This window comes from Anser anser (genome assembly GCF_964211835.1).
Source record: "Anser anser genome assembly, chromosome: 10".
NCBI classification, from domain to species: Eukaryota; Metazoa; Chordata; class Aves; order Anseriformes; family Anatidae; genus Anser; species Anser anser.
In genome coordinates this window covers 13953672-13968537 of record NC_139730.1, presented here as the reverse complement: position 1 = coordinate 13968537, position 14866 = coordinate 13953672, and the positions used below count along the sequence as shown (strand labels likewise).

The 14866-nt window shown below is 35.6% G+C and overlaps 1 protein-coding gene across 7 annotated transcripts in view; it reads right to left on the bottom strand.

Moving 5' to 3' along the window:
- The window catches only part of SCAPER (S-phase cyclin A associated protein in the ER), a 241814-nt gene that overhangs the window by 39435 nt on the left and 187513 nt on the right, over window positions 1-14866 (bottom strand). For all 7 annotated transcript variants that reach the window (XM_083850810.1, XM_083850808.1, XM_083850809.1 and 4 more), the window contains one exon: window positions 5314-5437. In XM_083850810.1, coding sequence (XP_083706936.1) covers window positions 5314-5437 — 124 coding nt within the window. The remainder of the gene's footprint in view (window positions 1-5313; window positions 5438-14866) is intronic.

Genomic DNA, 14866 nt, shown 5'->3' with positions numbered 1-14866 from the left:
AGAAAAACGACAGCTACAATTCAGTAAGAATAACCAAAGTTCATAGAAAAGCACTAAGAAAGTTGCATATGAGTACAGCAAAATTAAGTAGCATATTCTAGCAGTGCTGAAAGACGTTTAAGTATTTCAGGTAAAAGAAAGGGTCTATATTCCTCTAAACAGATGCTATCATTTGAAATAATAAATCAATTCAAAATAGCATTTAGCGCATGAGAACTGAAGGAAGCTTTACAGTGGTAGAGTATTTCATCAAATTGGTTTTTGTACAATATATATACACTGAATTTTTGATAAGTCACTAGCAAAAAGATTTTTTTAAAAAATAACTGTGAATAAATGAACTAATGAAATAGTTGATTTTGAGTACTACATTGTGTTGTCACAAAGACATATGTCTAGGATACACAGTGTTGAGTAATATACAGAAAAGATAACTCTTTTCTGTGGAAAGAACAGCCTTTACTGTTGCACAGCAATTGCCTGCTTGGCTCTGGAAAAACACAATGTACCATTAACAGGCTACTCAAAATGCCTGCAGAAATAACTATTTTGGAAGCCATAAGTTCTTGTGATAGACCAAATACAACTGCGGTTCTTCAGAGAAGAAGGCAGTACACTTTTTGGCAATAGGAATGATCTTTGCAATGAGATGTAATCCCTGATGGACTTGTAGCAATGACAAGGCATATTGGAGAATGCAATTTTTTTCCAGTCTATGAAGAGGTATTCAGTTAGCTTCCAACTGATGACCATGGCACTTGTCAATCACAGATGATAATCACAGATGAAGCACTACACACAACTCTCACTGAAGAGATCTCAGAGGAACAGAACTTATTTTTCCCAAATCACTAATATTAATGTAGAGCCCACTGCTAAAACCAGCAGAGATGTTCAGATGTATAGCATGTAAATCTGAAGACAAATCTATATGCAGGATCCAAACCTGTGAAGAAACCCTTGTGGAATGTTTTTTGTTTGTTTTCCCCCATTTCTGGAATCCGAGATAATTTAGACCAGCTGAAACTCTGCCCTGTTACACGAACAGGGAGAAACCTCCAAACAGTAAGCGTGGTGTGTGGGGAAGCTGGGCAGTTTTACAGAGCATTGGCAGCACAGCTACATCAGTCAAGACACAGGGGGTCCCAGCTACATTCACTGTGCTTACCAGCGCTGGACTCCATGTACCAACAGATTTCCGCAGAGGCAATTTTAGAAGAAAACCTGAGACTTTCCATAACCTGTAATGAGTATCGGCTGAAATTTTATTTTCATTCCAGGTTAAAATCATTTATACCTGCTATATATATGAGTGAGATCACAGGAAATTGTTCCTCCCTGTATAGGTATCAGTAGGGATTTGGTAACACTTGGTGACAAAGAACAACATGCACATTTCTTTATTATTCATTAGCTCTGAGCCTTGTGTTGGTACTTAAAACTCATTGTAGTAGTCTGTTCCTGGTGATAAGCCAAGTGAGAAGTCTTTAGCTGCTTATTCAAGTTCAATAGGAAAAATAACTAAGTTGCTCCACTAACTTCTGCTGAGCAAAATAATTCATTCATGCCTAATGATTCCAATTGCCTGCTGAATAGACGGATTAGGCTTTGTAAGGTATAAATCAATTTAAATGTGGCAACTTTGTACTAGGAACGCGAGATTTTAAAAACATGGCTAACAAATGTTACTCGTTGCTTTTTCACCTATGCTAAAAAAAAGTATTTATAATCTATTTCTTAAAAGATTTAATAATATCTTGCAGTAGACCCTTCCAGTTGCTACAATGAATAATACTGTAAACAGATAAAGTCTGTTTTTTTTACTTCTAGTTGGATGTATGAGAACTCTATGTTCTAAATATAGAAATCATAGACAAGTTCATGCTTTGGTATAGAACTGTTCCTCCTAATTTGGAAAATAAATAGATCTGACACTTAATATAATCCATTACTTGCAGGTCTGTTTTTTCACATTTGATTTTTGGGGAAAAATGTGTATGTTGTGGTTGTATTAATACAAAATGAGAACAAATGCTTTTTTCCTGTGGTGTATGTCAGAGAGGAGATAAAAGGAAATACTGTTTTACAGAAAATAGGAAAAATTGAGCTTCATTCCTACCTTCATTATTTTCCCTTTATATGAACTCAATGAGCAACAAAAGATCAACTCTTTTACTGAAGAAGTAATTAATGGAAGAGTGTGAAAACCTGTCAAGATTTATGTTCAACATTAACTGGGATGCTTAGAAAAGTGATGTATTACTGCATGTTGATTATTATATTGAGCAAGGGGGTAGGAAATCATAAGATGTAATAGTATAATTGTGAAAGCTTTCAAGCTCTGATTTGTGTTTGTTGATTGTGACAGAAGTTAATGATATTCATAGAAACTATTGTTTGGCTTTGGATAAGTAAACGTCAAAACATTCCCCACTTCTATTTAGGAGGTTTAAGAGGTCTAACAGTTTAACTGACGCAAATCTATAAGTAACTACATACCTAAAATGACCTGTCAAGCAAATTGGTATAAAGCATGTTTTAATTACAAGGGAAACACAGGAAAAACATAACTAGTGTTCAGTCATCTGACACATTCAACAGCTCAACACTACTTTACCATTTATGATGACCACCCAGGCTGGACATAATCAAGACTCTTACTTGCTTTAAATCAGTTCCTGACATGAAAAGCTCTGATGACCAGATTCTCAGTTCTGGAACAGTCTCCATAAAAGAGTTCAGCCATTCAGCAGAGAATTCCTCTTGTGTAGGGAATCCCTTGCTTGTGCAGAGCTGCTGTAAGCTCTTCAGCTGTGCCCAGCATCTAGGACTTAACCCGGCAAGATGCTGAACAACATGGCCCCAATCCAGTAAAGCACTTAGGCACACATTTAATATAGCTAAAAATGCTACTCCATTCTGACTCATGTCACCACAAGTACTCCTGTATATCAATGTGCCTTTTTTTTTTTTTTTTTACTAACAAAAATATACAGTTTCCAGTTAGCAATGTAGAGCTATCACCAAAAACTCATTTATGTTTTTATTTTTCCTGTAGAAAGTATAATCCTTCACGGCCATGAATCCTTTCAAATATTGAGCTGTTAAACCTAAATGGAAAGTTCAAGTTTTTTAAAGCATTCAATTGCTAGTCATCACTGGGCTTGCCTCAAAAACATTCTGGAAAGTGTATGCTTTAAAAATAGTATTTACAGGATGTTGGACTTTCAGTGTAATAGCTAGTGAACAGAAGAAATGGAAACTGCACGGGCACGGGAAGTCTACAGGCTTCAGAAGGTACAGATAAAGCTTTCACTTTTTTTTTTTTCCAGTTGATTTTCTATCAATGATCCTTTGGTATCCATGCTCTCATTGGAAAACAAAAATTTTTGTTCTTCAAGTAGTATTTTCTTTGAGGAGAAACATATTACACCCGTGTAAAGCAAATGAACATTTTGCCACCAATGAAAAATGGTTGTTTTAAATCTGATTCTTTAAAATGGATAGCCCTGAGTTTTAGGAAAAGTGAAGCTGACATTGCATTAGATTTGGAGGCATAAAATAAAAACTATAGTCTCCTTATATTACTTGAAAGTAAGGTTGATACTTGCTGCATTTAAGAATATATTTAAAGCTTTTTCAAAATTTGAATCTTTCTGTATTCAGCAAATATTAGCACACTTGTTTAACAATTCGTTAAAACCTTGCAAGTGTATATTCTCTTTTTTACTCCCAGTATTGGTTGTGGTTTATTTTCCCACTGTATGTAGGAAGATACATGAGAGAGGCAGCACCGTACAGCTCATTAAACTCGGAACACTGCAGGCAGTTAAATGCTTTGGGGGGGGGGGTGTTCTTTAATATTCTGGTGTTCAGAGTTTGATCCAATTAAAAGAAGTGCTTTCCATCTGTCCTATTCTTTTTCTTAAAAAAGGAAAACTCAACCTTGACCTGACTTCTTACATTTTCAAGAGAGAGAAATCGGAGTTAGAAATGCAGCACTGTATTTATTTTGACTTAAAATACATATTCCATAGAATTATGAAGATATCCTAGTTCAAGGGCCAACTTTGCCTGAAGAGAACATAAGAGACTTTATGTGCAGGAAAGAGAAGTCCACTGTGGATCAAGGGAAACTTAAGGCTTTAATTACAGTTTTGCTGCAATTCAACCGTAGTGTTTGGCAACAGACTGAGAACAGCTTTAAGCATAGTAAATTTCTTTTATGCAGTATTTCTGGCTTCTCAGGTGGCCAACATTTTCTTAGAAATACCCTCTGTATTTTTTCAGAAGAAGGGCTGGTCATTTGTGCAGTGCTACACTGAGAAAAGGGAAGGTGTCTGGCATCAGAATGAATCTTGTCACTTGTGAAGTGCTGAAGGATTTCATCTCTTGTGTAATTAAGCACAGAGCCTGTGCTCTGGCTCGCTCTGCAGAGAGCGAGCAGTGTTGTGACTGGCCCAGCACAATACACGCACCTTTCACTAAGTATATTTGAAATCTAATACCTGGAATCCTCTTGGAAAGATTTGCTGAAGAACAATGAGCTGGCACCTACTTAGAGGAGAATGCACAGGTTGCATTCCTGTTTTCTTTGTTTGTGCCAAGGACCTTTGGATTATCTTTTTGAAGTGTTCATCAACAGTCCTATGGCTTGTTGAGTTTAACAGCGTCATTTGAATTATTTAAAGTACGTACATAACTTTTCAATTAACAAATTGCTTGGCTCATGAAAATACATACACACAATTTATAAGTAGAAAACCAAGACTAAATATCTTATGATGAGCAGGTCACTATGAATTAAAAATGAGTTTTCAAATAAAATATTTAATGACATTTCAAATTAAATGAAACACTGGAAAATTAAAACTTTCACAGCTAAAGAGTTCTGCTATTTAAACTTGTCAGTAAATACATATTCAGCAACATATTGAACTGACTTAGGTTTTTCAGTATTGAAACACAGAAGAACTGGACACACACAGACAACTTGTAACATTCTGTACTTCAAATACTGCTACAGGGTGAATTAGAGAAGAAAGCCCCAGAAGGGGTTAAAGCTGGAACACTGTCCACTCACTGGAGTTCCTGGTATGTATGCTTCTGTAGAATTTATTAGGAGAAGCAAATATATCTGTTTGTATAAAAGTATAGTACATACAGCTTACCAAATACATACAACAAAAGAATCTTATTGTTTTAATTTCAGGTTTTATTCTCATGCATCCCCTGGAGCCCTTACACTCCAGGTACTTTAATATGTTTGTGAAACACACGTAAAAAACAGTCTAAATTAAAGTGCTTACGTACCGTCAACTGGTGCATCAATAGGTCCATTAGAAAAGTGATCTTATTACTGAAAAGAATATAGGTGCAGTTTTCTGTGCAATTACTACAGGCGAGGCCGTAAGCATTTACTGTATTGCAAAGTGACCTAAAAGATCAGAAGTAGAGAAAAAAAAGAATATCAATGTTACTCTTTTCTTTGGTCAATTAAGAGCAAATAACTGGAAGACCACCACAAAACTTCCTTTTTAGTAATTCACAGTAATTCACTTAAACTTGGATTCCACACAAAAGTAAAAAAATTTACATGAATTAAGGGGAAAAAATGAAGCTTCAATATACTAAAGCCATACTAGGCAGGACTCTTCCACATTCATGGTTTATATCTAAATAACATGCCTTGGAATACGTAAATTTGAAAAGCCTGAACTCTTCTTGTGATATGTGCTAATTAAATTTATTTTCATAAGTATAGATATGCATATGCATTCTCATTAAACGCATGCAAGCATTCAGAGTAGAAACCTAGCAAATAATGGGCATACTAGAAAGACATAACTAAACTTAGGAAATCAGTTGATATTCTGCATAATTTGGATGTGTAACATTCTTTTTTTGTGGTTTATGATTGTGCCACACACAAGTAGTCTGTGTATGAGGTCCCTCTCCTAGCACAACCTTCTGGAAAAACACCTGAACGAAGGAATTCACAGTATTCTGAGACAAGCTACTCTGCAGCACCCATAAATAAACGTAAGGAGTGGGGAGGATTGAGTAACTTGTACTGAGTAAGCAAAACTGAGCAGGTGAAGTTCCTGTCCAAAAGCTTCTACTGACATACTATGAACTGCACAAACTTGAAGCGTTGGTGTGCACCTTCAATAGCATCACTTGACCTACACTTGTAGCTGATGGAAGAGGTAACAGGTTTACAATGGTCTGAACTGGAAGTCACGAACAAGCCACCAACAGCTCCAGGTGTACAAACCATGCTCAGTTATTCTCTGCACCACTTGCACTTACTTACATCTGCTCAAACTGAAGTGCTCTATGAACAGGATTGGTAGGAAAGCTGGGACCAGTCCTATAAATGTACTCCTAGAGAAGATAAATCTGACCAAGCATAACACCATTCCAGAATAAACACAAAATCCATTTCTTGAACTTTGCTTACCACAAAAGCTATCACTATTACACTATTATTATACAAATACACACACACTACACAAATGCATCATAAATATAGACAATAATAAATACAGAGAGTTAGCAATTCAAGTCATTTGTCTAAAGTAAACTGAAAGGAAAAGAACTTTTTTTTCCTGAACACGTTGGAAAAAGTTCAAATAAGCTCCACAGAAGAAAAATTGTGAGCACTGCCAAAAGGTCTTACAAAAGTGGGACTACAACAACTGACAGGTGGCTGTACAGAATTGATCAAAGCTGCTATCTAACATTACAGCTGTGGACTATTGGAACTTATTTCTTAAGATAGAGTCGAGTGTGATTCTTTATTTTTGCCTGAAACTTTTCCTTTCATTAAAACAAGGAGGTTATTTACATAACAATTGAGGATGGCTGCTTTAGTGACTGTGGTGTTCATTGGTGTGGCGCCTGATTACACAGTGTGGGTCCCCAGAGCTGAAATGGAAACACCTCACATAAAATATATTGCATTTCACAAACCAAGAAAAGCTGCAAATGCTTAGAGGACAAAAAATTCAGAGTAAATATTTTTCGTGTGTATTTCTGAAATGTCTTTTCTTCAACTTAAGAAATAATTTTGAATTTACAAAGGAAGCATTACTTTTGTTTTGATCTGTAAAAATGTAAGGAACGTTTATACCTTTCCTTTCTTATAATTCTGAGTATCACCATATTACCAGTTATATCCATTTTACTGTACTGGGAATTAATTTTACTGTTCTGCCTAATTAAATCAGTTTCAATCTGCCGTTCACATGACTTGAGCACAATACTAAATCATTATTTATTGATAAAAGGCAGGTTCATTTTTGCCTATTTCACCTGATTTTTTACCCTGCAATGATAACACCCATAAAAATTCAATTAGCATGCTTCATATGCAATTTTTTAAACCTCCCTTGCAACAAGACTCTCTTTTCCTATCCTAACGACATATTTATTTCACTTTTCTCAATAATACGTTAAAAAAAAATCATTAGGCACCTCCTTTAACTTTTTATAGCAGATGATTCCCCTGGTTGGGTGGTTGTTTGCCTGGTGAGAAAGATGGAACTGCACCAGTAATTTCTATTTTCAGCTGAAAAGAAAATCAGCACCTTTCGCTTTATGAGCTATTCTGAAATAAAGATGAATTCTATTTAAATATAAACATTAAAGAGTCAAATATAAACTTGGTAGGTTAACTCATTTTCACAGCACTGCAGTCTGTGAGTTGATTTAGTTAACTCCCTGCAATGTTTTTTTGCTATATGGGGATTTTCATAATTGCAAAGAGGACCATTTATTTTGCATTTGAAAACACAAACTTCCCACTTATACACAGAACAAATTCAACTGTAATAATGCATCATGCTTTTCTATTTCCCAAATGAACCTTATGTCAGAAAAGGTATTTGAATTTTCAGAGACTCAAGTAATGGTTTTGAAAAGGTGCTGTAAGCAAATTGATGTCAAATTAATTTTTCACAACAATAAAGAGGGTTCTTTTAATTGATAACGTAAGCTTGCTAACTACAATTCACCTAAACACATTCTGATCACAGCACGTTCTGAGCTATGATTCAGTTCCACACTTTTTTCTAGATTCCAAATTGGAAGTGTCAGCACAGAAGCAGTCCCCAGGTGGTTTGCAGCGTTAAATGGCAGATTACCGAGAGCACAACTAATTTCTTTACTTTAATCTTATTAAGGGCACAACAGCTGTCAACTGTCACCATTTCTGCACAAGGCCTCTGAGACAAGTGCTGAATGCTGTGAATGTCAAGCAAGAACTTTATTTAACTACCAGTTAAACTCTCTGGGATGGAAAACTGAAAGCAATCTTTTTTTCCTTCTTTCTCTCCTGTCTGAAGCGAATTGCTCATAAGTACAAATCCCGTATCTCAAGAGATACAAAATTATTTGAAATAGTAAAGGGGGAGCCTCACACATAAAGCAGCTGTTTATTGATTACTGATGTTGCTCTAAACTTCGTATCACACCCGCAAATCAGCTTTACAGCTATGTTAGACAGCATGCACACTTGAACCACCTAAGTCTACCCTCCGATGTAAGGTTTTCCTCTAGAGTAAATCCAATTATACAAGCACTCCTGATGGTAAACAAACTTTGATCCAATAGAGAAATCTGTCTTAAAACTAGACGAAAACATTCCTCTGTGTGTTATTTTCATATTACATGAATACAAAGGAATAGTAAAAGGTGCCACTTTAATCAACATCTTCAAGCTAGATCTGAGCAGTTTATATGTACATATATGATTTTCTTTGATGCTAGTACATCTTCAATGCCAAATTTACCTTATATGAACAAGTTGACAATTCTTAACTTTTATTCAAAATAAAAGCTCAAGATCTCAAAAAAAAAAGCTTAATTTTGCAATGAAATAATACAAAACTAAAAGTTATCAAATTTAGGATGTGTCAACTCTGTTGTAAATGGCTGATTCTTAACCACTTTGAATATTATGCGGCACTCTGGTGTGGAAAAAAGTGAGCAGTGTTGGTATTTAAAAGCTGTATTGAGAACAAGTGGGAGGTGAGCTGTTACTGAAAAACAGCAGGCACAATGGAATAGTAGTGGAATAGCTAAAAAAAAAAACCCCAAGGTAAGAATATGAGTTGAAACAAAAGTAAAGAAAAAATGATTTGAATGTAAAAAGCCTTGTACTTCACTCTTGGGACCTATGTATTCAGGAATCCTCAAAAGAATTAGAGGCTCATAATCAATTAGTATTTTGTCTGTATTTTGCATTATTTACAGATGCCTGATTAGAAATGTGCACCAGCTGCAAAGTCTCATCACAAATAATAGATAAGACAAAACTCAGCACTAATTCTCCTTCAAGATGCTTCCAAAAGTGGATCATAGATTCATCCTGAAATGTTACTCTACTTATGAAAAAAAAACGTTGCATGACAAGCAATAATTAATTTCCACCAGTGTCTGCAAGTGTGACAGAATCTGAAAGCATTCCACAGAAGTTCCCCTGTCCCTGGCTTATCAGTTATTTCATTGTAGGATTTGGCTCCAGCCAAAAGCTTCCTAACAGTTCACAAAGCTACTTTGAACAATAAAACTCGTTTCTGTATTGCATGGTAAGGCAATATTGCTTTGTTCTTGAGCTCTGTGAGCTTGAAATCCAGCTCTGAGACTGACAGAAAGAGTTCAGCCTGGAAAAAGACAGATGCTACAGGTCTCAGATGTTGTTCTTGCAAAGATGTCATTCTCTTTTGAGTACCTTTATGTCCTTACACCTCTAACTGCTAGTCATCAGTGAATGTTTCTCTAGAGGGAATAACCTTACAAGAAGAAAGCTTCTTTTCCACTTTAGGTCAAAAAAAAGAAGTGAACAATCCTATAGAACTGCTTGAATAGTAACAGCACAAGTTACTTCCTTTAATGCATGCTTATAAAGTAAAAATTACAAAGAATGAGCTAGAAACAGTTCTCAGCTCAATATCACTTTTACTGGAAAAAAAACAAACAAGTTTGTATCAATCCTATCCATAATATTATATAGGCACTATTTTCTACTTTTCAAACACCTAATTATGGTTCTACCTGTGTCACCATGACAGTATTTGCCTTAAGTGAATGATATGACAAGCTGCATGCAAAGAGAACATACACCATAATAAAGACAGTTTCTGTTATGTCTTAACTTGTAACAGAAGTCCTCCTTTGTTCAGTACAACTACTGCTAATTTGTATTTAAAGGTGCTGGTTACCCAAGGAACTCAAAGTACTTTTACAAATGCGAAATAAACAAATCTTACAAGCCTCATTTGTTTGCAGATTTGTTACAGTTTTCAAGGACAGTAATGTAGCATGGCACAAAGGGGATAAATGAGTTGCTCACAGCAAATATGCAAGCAACGCGGGAGACAAGAATCATGTTCTGGTCTTGATCTTAAATCATGAAATTGTTTTGCTATGCAACTCCCATTTGCTTTTCAGTACATGCGTAAGAAAGATGTCAAAAGTCTGAAACTCCTTGAAATTTGGTTGTATATTGCCTTTTTTTCTGTGGAGAACTGAGCAAATTCAGGAAAATTACAAAATGCTAGTTTAAGAAATAAGACAGCTAGACACTAATTTGTATGTTAACACCAATAATAAAACCTACTACAATCCATTGCTTTCTCTTATTTTTTCAGTGTTTTTTTTGAAGGGAAAAAAGCTGTCCCAATACCACATGTATCATCTGTCTTATAAATGTCACATCTTTTCACAGCATTTGCTGTCCTGCTGGTCTAACCACCAATCTGGACAGTAGTACAAAACAGCAGGCATGTTGTTAAATCTTTGATAATAAAGCTTTATCTTGTAGACATGGGATTAAAGTTCTGAGCTGCACCATACTGCCAGGATTTTGGAGAAAGAGAGATGTAGATAATAGCCCATGTAATCTCCTCACCTACTTGTAAATAGCTTAACCTCATCACAAAACAACAGGCATTCCCAATTTAAGATGAGTACACATGACTAAATATTGCATGAGCACACAAACAGTTTTCAGAACAGCGGTGCCCTTTTGCAAAGCATAGCTGGCTAAGGGAAGCCAGGAAGGCAATTAATGAAAGGTGTTAATTTAACTTGTTTCGCCTTTAAGCAGAGAAAACTTGTGCTTCTTTAGATTCTAAGTTTAAGAAGTCAGGATGTAAATTATTTTAACACAAAGGAGAGAAAAATGTCAAACTCATATCAAAAAATAAATAGGCAATACAAATTTTCTTCATTTAAAGAAGTCTACAGAGTCTGATTAGTCTCTGTTTTTGAAACTCCTTCAAACATTCGGTACTGAAAGAAACACATTTGAAGAATCTGTCAAATACTCTCAGTGAAATTACTTTCCATACTAATAAGCATTAACACGCTTTCTCCAAAACAGCCACATTTGGACCCGTTTCAAACCGTTCCCAAGAAGTCACAGCCTCTGGAACTACGGCTTGCTCTTGGCAGTTGAGTTGCAGATTCTGCACAAAATACACTCTTCTATATGGTAAAGAGCACCACGGAAATCAACCACAGAGGGTCTGCATTGCATGCAGCAACACCAAGTTCACTGCAATACCTCTAGCATGCATTTTATTTTCCAACCAAGTTTTTAATACCAAAGAAAAGGTTACGCTAAAATACTTTCTCCTTAGAAAAAGCTAAATAAACATGCACTGCATTAGAAATTTTCAAAAAAGGATCTGGACGGAAAAGCGAGAAAAAAAACAGTATTCCTGAAATCAAACATGAGCTAAAAATTTACTGCCTAAAAAACCTGCATTTAGATCAAGATTCTGTGTTAAATTATGTGCAACCTGTATATCCTCCAAACATACTTCTACATCTACAATAGTTTCAGATGCCTATATAGCTCACTATTTGGTTCTATTTTCACAAATACCATGAAACCAAAAAGAAATACAAATCATACCACCCAAATAAAATGAATAGTAAGGACTTATGATACATGTGTCTATTGAGAAAAGCGTGTAACTTTTTCTTCTTTAAGAGTTAAACATTTGTTCAATGTCCAAACTAAAGGCCAACTGACAATATTGTTGGTTGAACGCTTTGTTATTTCTTAAGAAAAAAGCATTTGCAATCAGAATACATTATGAGAGAGTAATATTTCATTATATCAAAATATTTAAATCAAGCTCAATGTATCAGCTGCTGACAGACCGTCTTAAAAGGCCACTGTCTAGTTGAAATTCTGTTGCCTTAACAGACTTTATTTTTACTACATTTTTCATCTTTACATGAAAAATGCGATTTATTTATACCCATATAAAGGAATAGCTAAGGAAGTACACATATCCACATTTTCCAAAGATGAAAAGTATCAATGTACAGAGGATTCACACGAAGCGTATGAATTCCATTTTGTGATTTCTAGCAGCAAACAACACAGTTGTTTTTTCAAGGAAGTCTTTCAAAATTTCTATAATGTAGTATGGTTATAATCAATAATCTCTTTATGAATTCATCCAAATGTTCTCAATTGTCTATAGTGATTCCTATATGGAGTATTTTTACTGCTACTTTGCAGCACATGATCTTGAGAAGTGGCAATGATAAAATAGAATAGGAGGAGTCTAACAAATACGAGTGGCAATCATACGGAAGATAATGAGGGAGAAAGTCTATCAGCAATAATTAGACCTACAAATGCATGAAGCGCAAACTGCATGATAACTAGGAAAAGGTTTTCTTAAGAAGTTTAAGTGACCTGAAATTCTATTATTACGTTTGAAAACTTCTATTCTCTTATCATTTAGATGTGTTTTCATCCTCAGATTAGAACAGCGTAAGAGGATGAATAGCAACATTTATTTGTATTTAATAGTAAGCTCTACAGTATACATTAGGTACAATCTCTGACTTACGGAATTGTATTGACTTTGATTTTGGCAACTGTTTCATAGGGGAAAAATGCCACGTGGAAAAAGTGTGATGAATGCTGAAAATGTACTGCACTGGACATAAGCCCTAATGTCAAGTCTGTTAGTTTAAATCTAATTGTACACCTATACTTCTCCAACATGCCTGTTAACAGTCAGGGAAACAGCTAAAGTTTGATACTGGCTTCCATCACAAAAACTGTACGCTGAAAAATTAAAAATCTGCTACTTTTATTCGTATGGGTCAAAGATGCAACAGGCAAATTCTTAGTTTCATTTATATAAAATCTGAATAAAATCTGTCATATGCCTACCTATTTCATTTACACCTCTGCCTACAGAAAAACTCAAACTTTCAAACTAATGTCCTCAGCAGTATTCACCCCAACCCATCTTTACTGGCATGGGCTCAGTGACCTGGCTGGTGGGTGGACTACACACTCCTGCCCTTGGCAGTAATGGGACTGTCCTAATGGTGCCTTGCCAAATGCTTCACAGACAGAAAATGGCACATGGCTGCAAGCAGGTTTTGCAGCTGCAGAGCCAAGAGCTGGAAGCTCTCTCTGAGCAGCAATGCAACATGTGAAGATGATCATAAAAGTGGAACCTGGCTCCTTGCAGGTCTCTGTGCTCTTTGCACTTTGCCTACAGAAAGAGGGCTCCCACAAGTGTTCTGAGGAAGCTGCTGCTTACTGCTCAATGACTGTGTATGTTCTCTTAAAATAACTTTGCTTCAGAGTCATTTGGGACATTTGTATTGATTCAACAAATATAATTTTCATATTTTTCAGAATATTAGCATTTAAACTTGAATAAACAGCAGATTTTTTTTTGTTTCAGGCAATGTAAAGTTTCTGTTAAATTTTCAGAGTGCTTTAGTCATTCATGCTAACAAGCAAGGCATGAAATTGGAAGGATGCAGTCTGAAAACACAGCTTAAGCTTACACCCAATAGCAACTGAAACTTTGAAAATGTTTTCCAATAATTCATAGAAAGGCAGGCTTTGTATCTGAGTCATGAATGGAGCAAAGCAAAGGTGCTTCACAGCCTTAAGGACAGCAGGAAATGGAATATAACAGCATTAGTTCTACTGCTTTGCTTCTTCAGGAAACAACGGTAAACCTACTTCACATGTTGCACTTGTTTTTAAATAATATCAGTAAGTAACTTATAGCTATTTTTTTAACATGCTCTCATGGCAGGAATGAATGAAACCATATCAACTGCATTCCCCAAATGTAAAGCCTTTCTGTTTAAAATAATTTTATTCCTGTTTATGTTAAATTTCACACAGTGCTTAAAAGAATGTCACTAATTGCAAATACAGTACAACCCGCTATCTGTAAACAGCTGATCTTAATTTGAGGTCTGAGCTCTGGCAGAAGAAGATCATTTGGTAGTCCTCCAAGTCACAAATACTTTGGTCAAGAGGTCAGTATAATTACACTGTTATTTAAATGCATCATTACAGACTGAGTAGTATTTTTCATTCTCCCAGCAGTTACTGCTGAGCTGCTCACTATAGCACTAATTCACAATCACTCATCAGTGGAACTGGCTGGACTTGCAGGAAGTGCATTCTGCATGGCTTACAGGGAATGTAGGAATTTTGTTCTCTTTCACGAGCAAAGATAGGCTGTTAAGAGCACTTTTTTTCCTAGGTGTTCTTTCCTAGCACTTTACACCTGTCCCATAACATATAATGGACACTACAGATCTAAAACCACACGCTGTATTTGTTAAATTCAAATAATTACAATATTAAAATACATTTACAAAGAAATGATGACAATGGTACACAACAGAGTATCTCAGGCTTGGTTGTTCGTGTACTAAAAATATCCCTAACTCTGCTCTGACAGACAGCACAAATGGCCCTCTAAATGGATACAAACTACGGTCAGAGATTAGGGAAAAAAACATGCTTTTTCAGTTATCAGTTTTTGCAGGTATTCTGTTTAGTCACTAC